The following is an 11,128-nucleotide window of genomic DNA, read 5'->3' on the forward strand; positions in this document are numbered from 1 at the left end:
AAATGCCCCTTATGCAATTTCGAACACGCGCTCACTAACTGTCCACAATTTATTAAATTACCTTTTATGAATAAACTTCAAACGGTTAAGCAATTACGTTTCTGCATTAATTGCATTTTTGATCACAATGGGAATCAATGTACTTCGAATAAACGGTGTCATGTGTGTGCAGGCCCACATCACACGTTATTACACGAATGTTTTAAGCAGCAAGCTAGCGAGAATTTTAGAAATAAAAAATTGATGAGTAGCAACACCCAAAGACAGGTGTATTACAGCCCCAAAAATCAAGCGAATACGTCTCAACAAGATGATTCTGAAGTACTTTTAGCCACCGCATTGGTAAAGGTAACAGCTGAAGATGGCAAACAGCACATAATGCGAGCACTGATCGACCAAGGGTCTCAAATTAGCATCATAACCGAACGAGCAGCACAGCAACTGGGCTTAAAACGCCAACAAAGCAAAGGGATCGTCCTTGGTGTAGGGGGCCAAGAAAACAACTGTCGTGGAAAACTCAAGATTAATTGCCAATCTATATATAACAATTTTACCTTCAACGTCGATACATTCATCATGACTAATCTTATAAAAAATCTACCTAATAGATCGTTTGAAAAACCCGGCTGGTCGAAATGTATAGCGCACTTAAACTTAGCAGATCCAGAATTTAACAAAAGCCGAGCAGTAGATATTTTATTTGGAGCAGATATTTATACATACATTATGTTAGATGGGATCATTCGAGGCCGCGAAATCTCACAACCACTAGCACAGCAGACGCAATTGGGTTGGTTATTATGTGGAGGCAGCATAAATACCTTCCATTGCAACGTTATTTTGAATCACATACAAGAGATTCAAGATTTTTGGAAAATAGAGGATATACAGGAGCAAAATGATATGTCAGCGAAAGATAAGCAATGTTTAGATTATTACTTAGCAACTACAAAGCGATTAAAAAACGGGCGTTATGAAGTAAGCATACCTATGGAGGATCAAGCGTTACAAAAATTGGGATCGTCTGAAAAACTTGCATTAGCACAATTTATGAATTTAGAAAATAAACTTAATAAGCAGCATGAATTATCGGAGCAATACAAGCAATTTATGAGCGAATATATACAACTGGGACACATGAAAATAGCAGCATTAAATTCAAGCGTACAATGTTTTTTACCACATCATGGGGTACAGCGAGCAGCATCCAGCACCACTAAACTACGAGTGGTATTTAACGGATCAGCTAAAACCACGACAGGCTACAGCTTAAACGACCTTATGCACAAGGGACCCAATATGCAAAAGGATTTACAAAGTATCATTATCAATTGGAGACTATACCGTTACGCCTATACATCTGATATTGAAAAAATGTATCGACAAATATTAGTAAAAGAAGAAGACCAAAAACTTCAACAGATATGGTGGAGATCAAGCCCGGACCAGCCTATAAAAGCATATCAATTAACAACTATCACTTACGGAACGAAAGCAGCACCTTTCTTAGCAATTATGACGTTGAATCAGCTAGCACAAGATGAGCAAAATAATTTCCCAAAAGCAGCAAAAAGCATTAAAGAAGAGTTTTATATGGATGACTACATCTCGGGAGCACACACAATTAGCGAAGGTCAGCAAAAAATAGCGGAGGTGAATCAGGTACTTAGCGGAGCAGGGTTCCTTTTGAGAAAATGGATTGCAAACGATACGAGCCTTATTAAAAACATTATCAGCGAAGAACGAGACGAGCAATCAACATTTATGTTTAAAACGGAAAACACGCCGAAAACCTTAGGCCTACGATGGGACCCGATTAGTGACGTATTTGTATTTGACTATGATAGCGTAATAAATGAATACTCAGCAAAGTTAACGAAAAGAAAATTATTATCGGAAATGTCTAAGCTATTTGACCCATTAGGATGGTTGACGCCACTTACAACAAAAATTAAGATTTTATTTCAAAAAGTATGGTTACAAGCAGATCTTGAATGGCGTGATCCAGTCTCCCAAGATATAAAAAGCGAATGGATAAAAATAAAAAAGGAGCTAAACACGTTAAAATGTATTAAAATTCCCAGATGGTATAAATGTGATGAGAATAGCACAATTGAATTACATGGGTTCTGCGATGCCTCAATAAAAGCCTATGCATGCGTCGTATATGCCAGAGTCGTAAAAAATAGCTCAATCTCAACTATAATAATAGCAGCAAAATCCAGATTAGTACCGAATAAAAAAGAAGTATCGTTACCTAGATTAGAATTATGTGCCATGGAGTTATTAACAAAGTTAATGAATAAAATAAAAAATAGCATCAGCAGCACAAAAGTTGAAATTTATGGTTGGAGCGATTCAATGGTAGCCCTTGGATGGATCAACGGAAACCCCGACCGTTGGAAGCCCTTTGTAGCAAATCGGGTAAAGAAAATTCACGAAACAATGCAACCTCAATCATGGCGCTATGTAAAAACGAAGGAAAATCCAGCTGACGCAGCGAGTCGAGGTCAAACAGCATTACAATTAAAAGAAAACTTATTATGGTGGCGAGGTCCGGGATGGTTATTAAGTTCAGATTTTAAAAATAAGCAGCAGCACACTAATTATACGACAAATTTAGAAATAAGAAAACAAGTTAATATTATTCAAAAAGCATACACATCAAGCATAATAGATCATTTATTATACAAATATAGTTCATTATTTAAAATAGTACGAGTATTAGCATGGATATTACGAGCGATTACACCGTCATTAAAACAAAGGCCGACGTATCTCACATTACAAGACGTGAGAAAAGCTAAAACAGCAATTATTAAATATGTTCAATCGACTGAATTCTCAGCTGATTTAGAGCAATTAAAAAAGGACAATAAATTACGATCTAATAGTGCATTATTAAGCTTAAATCCATTTTTAGATGAAAATGGTATTTTAAGAGTTGGAGGACGTTTAAAAAATTCAAACATCAGCGAAGATATGAAACATCCAATAATTATTCCATATAGCGGGCGTTTAACGGAACTACTTATAAATGAAGCACACGAACTTTCTTTTCACGGTGGAGCAAAAATTACTATTTCAATTTTAAGGCAAAAGTACTGGATAATCAAAGGATATCGAGCAACAAAAAAGCAACTTCGGACCTGTATCACATGTAAGAAGCGAGAACCTACAAAATTACATCAACTAATGGGAGATATGCCTAGCTATCGTGTCAATCCAGCTCCTCCGTTTTATCATACAGGAGTTGATTTTACGGGATTCGTCAACGTCAAGATTAATAAAGGTCGAGGAGTAAAAACCACAAAAGGTTACATAGCGTTATTCATATGCATGGTTACGAAAGCAGTACATAATATAGAGATAGTTTCCGACCTCAGCAGCACAACTTTCATAGCGGCTCTGCGACGCATGGCAGCACGACGCGGAACCCCAAAGCATATATATTCAGATAATGGCACGAACTTTGTCGGTGCAAATAAAATTATACAACAAGAATATAATGAATTAATAAGCAATTTTAGCGATAGTTTTTACAAAGAAATCACTGAAATGGAGATAGAATGGCACTGGAATTGTCCATCGTGGCCTAGCGCAGGAGGAATTTGGGAAAGATCGATAAGAAGCCTAAAACAGCATATAAAAAGAGTAGTGGGAGAGCAAGCTTTAACCTTTGAAGAATACAGCACAATCCTTGCACAGATAGAAGGATGCCTTAATTCAAGGCCTTTATGTTCAATTACGGAAGACGTAGAAGATTTAGATTTCTTAACACCTTCACATTTCTTAAATCAGCGAGCGGAGAATACTCTCATAGAAACAGCACATGATGCCAGGACTAGATGGTACTTAGTAGATAAAACTTTTAATGATATTTGGAAACGGTGGAAAAATGAATATCTCAGCCAGTTGACGGTTCGAAGCAAATGGTTAGAACCTCAAAGGAACCTTAAAATAGGGGATTTAGTGACCATTCACGATGATATTATGCCAGCCGGGAAGTGGCCAGTGGGCCGAGTAGTAGAAACCCATCCAGGAAGCGACGGGTTAGTAAGAGTCGTTACATTAAAAACAAAAAATGGGATCTTAAAGCGGCCAGTAGTAAAGTTATCATTATTACCACTCGAAGAAAAAAGCAATTATCAGCAAAATAATAATATATCCATTCAAAACAACAGCAGCGAATTGAAAAGCGAAAGAAAGGAAAGTCCAATCATTCAAAACAGCAGCAGCGAATTGAAAAGCGAAAGAAAGGAAAGTCCAATCATTCAAAACAGCAGCAGCGAATTGAAAAGCGAAAGAAAGAAATGTCGAATCAGACAAAATATTCCTTCAAAACTTGTAAGCGTCGTACTATCATTAATATTTTTTATGAGCATTTTATCCTACTCTACAGCGGAATATAAGTTAAAACAGCTTGAAAGCAATCTATCCATATACTTTGACTCGATGGGCGAAATGCAACTAGCTAGGGACAAATGGAAGATAATCGCATATTTTGACATGTCTCCATATTGGCAAGGGAACAAAGCAGCGGAACTTTTATCGGATTACTTAGAAAAAACCTGCACTAACATGAATGAATCAAATCACTGCCAGACTATATTGTTACAAATACGTCACGATTACAATGAACTCCAATACTACAACCAGCTGTTACTGAATCAGCATTTCGACGCGCGGTCAAGAACCCGGCGCGGTCTTTTCAATGCGGTCGGCTCAGTGGCTAATTCATTATTTGGAGTACTTGATCAAAGCTTTGCTGAGAAATATGAACAGGAAATCGAGCTAATTCAAAATAACGCAAATCATATAACTCAACTTTGGAAGAACCAAACATCGGTCCTAGAAGCCGAATTTAACATCTTAAAGCGAACAGAAAAAACCATAGAAACCCAGTACAAAATGTTTAACAGACATTTAAATATCTTAAACAACAAAACAAATATAATCCAATCTGAAATTGAAACCATTCAGGAAGTAACCTTATCAGCAATAGCGTGCAAGTTGCAACAATTTAATTCAGAACTTACGTAGAATTCAAGATACTTTATTGGACACTACCACTGAAATTTATCACGGCCAGATAAATGTACACTTATTGTCACCGAAACAATTGCGCGACGAGCTGCAAATTATATCCAGCCAAATATCCAAGGACGTTACGTTACCAATAGAAAACATCCATACAGACCTATATAAAATCTATAAATTAATAAAAGTAAAAGCTAGAATTACCGAAAACTTTTTTATATTTGAAATCCTCATACCATTGATTAGCCGGGACAATTTCCAACTATACAGACTGATACCCATACCCAAGCAAGTTAACAGCAATATGATAAGCATAAAACCAATAGCGGAATATATTTCTATAAACATAAAGAGAGATGCCTACATAACATTAACCTTAGCCGAACTACAAGCATGTCAAAACCAAAATGATATTTATTTTTGCCAATTGCACGGTCCCATAATAAGTTTTAGCAACAATGAACGTTTTTGCGAAATAAAAAATAACAAATGTGAATACAATATAAACAGCTGTAAAAGTAATTGGATACAATTACATGATCTAACTACATATTTATATTTTCAATGCGATACTGCACACATACGTATTCTATGTGATAATGACATACAGTCGCGCCAAGTCAGCAAGGCCGGACTTATATCACTGAGTAAACAATGCATAATAAAGGGACATGATATCACTCTATACTCATATAAGCAACTTGAAAACAAGCTATATCTGAAACCGGACATATTAGAAACCAAATTAAATCCCATCCACAATCTGATTAACTCTGCTCTGCCTATCACAAACTACTCTGACAACGAAGAAATCAATACATCATTAAAATCTCTTGGGGAGAAAATAAAAATTATGAAAAACGCTGTCGATGAAACGGATACCTTAGGTATTTCGCAACACGACCTACACCAATATGCCGTATCATATGGAACACTAGCATTAACAATATTAGCAAGCATCTTTTTCTTCGTGTGGTGGCGAAGGAGTCGAGCGACTCCACAGCAGAGCGTCCCAGGAGCCCAACAGCAGAGCGTCCCAGCAGCGCAACAAACTATTCAGTCTCGGACAATACCCCAAGAGTGTGTCGATTCTAGTGTGTGCGTGCATCAAAAAAGTGTTACTAGTGTTCGTGCGTCTCCCTTACCCGAGCGGGGAGAGTGTATCAGTGAAGTAGCGTCATGTGAACAAAACAGACTCAGACGATGGGCAAGTGCGCGTTTTAAAAGGAGCGATAGGTCGACATCGCCAATAGCTAACAAACGCTCTGCTATAATAAGTGACTCGGTGGTGGAAATATAATCTCTAAGCATTATAAACATTTGAAGACTTATAAAAAATTAATATATATCTTCTGTGGGCCTCGGGAGCATGTTCGAGCAGCGAACAAATATTTTACTTTAAATTACTTATTATCCATAGTTACATTACATATTACAATAATTGAGCAATAACGTAAATGAGGTCAAGCTGCCTCAGCAGTATTATCGTGCGACGGCCGAGCCGGCCGAAAAGAGCAGTTCACCCATAGCAGCGCCCGAGTGCTCTATCCGCTCGAATCCGCGTAAATCACATATATAATTATTAGCAGCCATTAAAGTGTTCCCAGTTGTCCCATAATATCATAGCATCATTAGCAGCATTTATAGCGACCTAAATACAGTCCACTTTCGATGTAATACGTAAACCGTACAATTATGATTAAACTGAAACGTGAGGCAAGTGCAAAACTAAAAAGAAAAACCACAAAAATTGGAGCGAAATGTTATATGTATGTTAATTATATGTGATATTGCGCATCTAAGACGTCATTATCACATTACGAACATCAAAAATATTATTCAGGGACTACATAGACCTGAAATACTTAATTTATCGAAAGGAAAATAAGATATTGTACTCTTTCAGAGGAACGACACTCGTTGCTCGGCCGCGGAGGATCGTGCAGCGACCTGTCGACCAACCTGTGCGAGATCGAGGAGTCCGAGGGCGAGGAGTGCGGTGCGGGCGGTACGGGCGGTGCGGGCGGTGCGGGCGGTGCGGGCGGTGCGGGTGCGCGCCACACCGACGTGTGACGGCGGCGCGCGGCCCGCGAGCCCGCGCCGCGCTCGCGCGCCCTCTAGCCGCCACCCCCGCGATCCACCGAGACATTGCCACGGTTGCGACTGTCCTAGACTCTACAGTTCATTTTTAAAACGTAAAATAGCACTGAATTCCTTGACGATTCAAATTTCCAACGTTAATTGTATTTTCATAGTATGTTTTTTTAGTTATTAGATAACCTGACTGGTCCGTTTGTAAAATTGTCAAAAAAAAATTATACATTCCGATGATCTAAACCCGTGGTAACCTGAGTAGTGAACGATGTCGACGTTTTATGTTTGTATATACTCACTTTAAATGTACGGCGTATATTAATAATTGTTCGTGAAGTGATCGCGAATAGGGATGATTTAACTTTGTGCCGTGTACGTGTTTGTGTGTCGTTTCACGTGCGTCTCCGGCGAGTGAACACGCTCCACGATGCATTGCCTTTTGTGTATGTAATATATTAAAATAAGTTGTACATTCAATAGGGCGGTTCACTGCCTCGACGTGACGGAGACCCCGTGTGTATGTGTGTATCGAATGATGACTTGTACATAATTATGTCTGTGTTATTAGGAATGATGTATGTATATAATGTAGATAATGCATGGGAAAAGCGTTCTCGGCGCCGAGAGAGGCGGGCGGCGAGCGGTGCGCGAGCTTGCGACCGCAGCGCCCCGCGCCGCCGCGCCGCGTCGGAGAACTAAATCGAAATGGTGCTCTGACTATAGTTTTCATATCATAACTTTAAATGCATTTACAGAACTCTATCCTTGTAGGCTAGCGTATTGTTAAGGATCTATTTTTATATGTGTACAGTGGAGCGTGCGGCGGCGAGCTGACTGACCGCTACGATCGCCGCCGACGCGCTCGATTTGTTAATGAGCAATCGTTCGCGACTATTGTACGAATTATAATTTATTTTACGAATGTTGCGTAATTTTTGACACGACTAATAAAAAAATTGAAATTATATATTGACTTTAATTTTTCACTTCAACCCTTTTAACATGATTAATTTTATTTAACCAGTTGAATACTGAACGTAGTAGTAGTAAACTACTATAATAGGGGACGACTGGGTTTGTTAGTGTGATGAATACTGAACGTATTATCATAGTAGTAGTAAACTACTATAATAGGGGACGACTGGGTTTGTTAGTGTGATGAATACTGAACGTATTATCATAGTAGTAGTAAACTACTATAATAGGGGACGACTGGGCTTGTTAGTGTGATGAATACTGAACGTATTATCATAGTAGTAGTAAACTACTATAATAGGGGACGACTTGGTTTGTAAGTGTGATGAATACTGAACGTATTATCATAGTAGTAGGTTAGGTTAGGTTAGGTTTTTTTTTTTTTTTTTTTTTTTTTTTTTTTTTTTTTAAAAAAAGCACCCGCCATCTCAGGGTGTTGTATGCTTTCCTCTGGAATATTGTCCAGAGATGTTTATTTTGCTTTCAATCAAATAAATACCAAGAATTTTTTATTAACAATTAGGCCTAAATAATACAATTTTAAGTAAAAAAAATACAAGTTAATAATTTACAATTTTCCAAATTAATACTAAAACATAAAATTACTTAATTAAATATTACTTTTAAAAACTTACATTAATTAAAACATTGCAATGGGAAAAATAAAATATAATAAATTAATACAGTTTAAAATTTACAAATAAAATACTAAAATTAAATATTGCATTTAAAACCTACATAAATTAAAAACATTACAATGAAATTTATAAAAACAATAAAACAATACGGCACAACACTTATAAAACTTAACCCTAATATCACAGTAGCTTATCACAATTTCGTTTATTCACCACCCTCACAATTCTTTCGCAAAATTCCAAAAATTCAGTTCTCATTTTATCCCCCAGGGCCGCGGGCAGATTCTCACCCGTCATCGCGATGCCCAATTTTTGCTCAATAACATATCTATCTCTTGCAAAAATCGGACACTCGAGCAACAGGTGAGAAACCGTCTCGTCGACTCCGGGCTGACACAGACACGATGGATTCTCCTTCAGCTTGAATCTGTTCAAGTAGAAGGCAAATCCACCGTGTCCAGTCAGTGCTTGTGTGGTGTGGTGAGTGATGTTTATTTTCCGAACTATTTTGTATGCAGCAGCAGCGCTTGGGAAAAAGAGCTTCGTGCCTCCAGCCGTCTCCCCCACATCGTATCTCCTGTCCCATTCCCCGATCGTATCCTGTCTCAAGATACGCTTGACGAATGAAACAGGACACAGATCGTAGTCGGGTTTCCTCTTCGACCCCAGAGCGGCCTCCTTGGCTAATTGGTCAACTCTTTCGTTCCCCCTTAGCCCTGCGTGCGCCTTAATCCAAAACAGAGCGACCTCCCGCCTCTGCGAAGCAGCTTTTCGGAGGGCCGCCCTTGTTTGCACAGCAAGGGGGTGAGGGGAACCGAGTGTGACGGCCTGGAGGGCCGATCTGGAGTCGCTGAAGATGCCGACCTTCGACACTCCACTCTTGCAGGCTCTAATTACTGCTCTTTGGAGCGCTAGGAGTTCGGCCTGGTAGACGGTGCAATACGGCGGCAAAGCAAGCTTGACGGCCTTCGTCTCGGCCTCCCCCTCCCATACGGAAAGGGCGGCTCCGACTCGACCCTCAATCTTGCTGCCGTCCGTGTAGATCCTATGTACGTGGCTATTAGCCACGTCGGAATACGAGTCCTCGTCCACCAGCCCGAACCCCAGCCCTTCCTGCTCTGCCGGATGTGGGTCCTCAATCGCCGGAGCCATTCTTTCCACCTCCCTGTCTCCCAACGCTGGGTGCGACACCCCCTTCTTGATCCCATATAATCTCGAGACTTCGAGTATTCTGAGGTCAAGGGGGAGTATCCCCGCCAACAGCATAGCTGAGTTCAGGGAGACGGTCCGATATGCTCGGCAGATCTTTTGGGCGAACCCCCGTTGTACGGTGTTCAGCCTTTTTTGGACCCCCATCTTTTCCACGGTGGGTGCCCACGCTGCCGATGCATACATAATAGTCGGTTCGATAACAGCTACATAAATAGTTTTTATAATATCTGGGCTAAGTCCCCAACCAACTCTGGCTGCCCTAGCCAAGAGTTTATATCGGGCGATTGCCTTTTGGCATACCGTCCCGACGTGGGCGTTAAAAGTGAGGCCGCTGTCGATCGTTAGGCCTAAAATCTTCATTTGAGAAAAATATTTTATTTCCACACTCCCCATAGCGAGCCGTGGCACGTCATATTTCAACCTCCTCGTGGAAAGGAGGGCGGTTAGGTTAGGTTAGGTTAGGTTAGGTTAGGTTAGGTTAGGTTAGGTTAGGTTAGGTTAGGTTTTTTTTTTTTTTTTTTTTTTTTTTTTAAATAAAACAAACTCCACAGACTCAAGGTCCGTGCCTTTTTTTTAGATAATATAATTTTTTGTTTTTCAAAAGGATGGTTTACTCGTCACAATTAATGAGGTAGTCCCGTCAACTACCATAATACAATTACATATTATTTTTAGTCTCTTAACTAGTTTTATAACATGCATAATTTTTATAATATAACATGCATTTTTTTTTTTTTTTTTTTTTATTATAACATGCAGTATTTTTTTTTCTTTTCTTTTTAATATTATAATTAATATATTTTTTTTTTATTATAATATATATATTTTTTTTGTTATTATTTTTTTATTAGTATTTTTTTTTCTTTTTTTACATATTTATTTATTTTTTTTTTTTTTTTTTTTTTAATTTTTATTATATTATATATATATATATTTTTTTTTTGTGCATGCTATTTTACATAATATTATAAGTGATACAATTAATTTATAACAGTTTCAAATTTAATCTAATACATAGTGATATTTATTAATTTTATCAATTAAAATGAATTCTAATACAAATTTAATTTAATCTATTAAAGCCAAAAACACAATACATATTATTGAGTGGATAGGTAAGGAGTATGAAGTATTGGTTATTGTTGCCGCAATCCAAGCTTTTGGAGGTG

The 11,128-nt window shown here is 38.4% G+C and overlaps 2 protein-coding genes across 2 annotated transcripts in view; one reads left to right on the plus strand and one right to left on the minus strand.

The window, feature by feature from the left end:
• Positions 1–8,099, plus strand: part of LOC123691679 (fat-like cadherin-related tumor suppressor homolog) — a 79,147-nt gene extending 71,048 nt beyond the window's left edge. Inside the window, exon 38 of the mRNA XM_045636195.1 lies at positions 6,947–8,099. Coding sequence (XP_045492151.1) covers positions 6,947–7,113 — 167 coding nt within the window. The 3' untranslated portion in view covers positions 7,114–8,099. The remainder of the gene's footprint in view (positions 1–6,946) is intronic.
• Positions 7,685–10,142, minus strand: LOC123691947. Its single transcript, XM_045636542.1, has 2 exons — positions 9,296–10,142; positions 7,685–7,851 (listed from the first exon to the last, which is right to left on the minus strand). Exons 1-2 carry the CDS (start codon positions 10,140–10,142, stop codon positions 7,685–7,687), a joined length of 1,014 nt encoding a protein of 337 aa, XP_045492498.1.
• Between the last annotated feature and the right edge of the window lie 986 nt (positions 10,143–11,128).

Source organism: Colias croceus, chromosome 5, assembly GCF_905220415.1.
Source record: "Colias croceus chromosome 5, ilColCroc2.1".
Classification (NCBI taxonomy): Eukaryota; Metazoa; Arthropoda; class Insecta; order Lepidoptera; family Pieridae; genus Colias; species Colias croceus.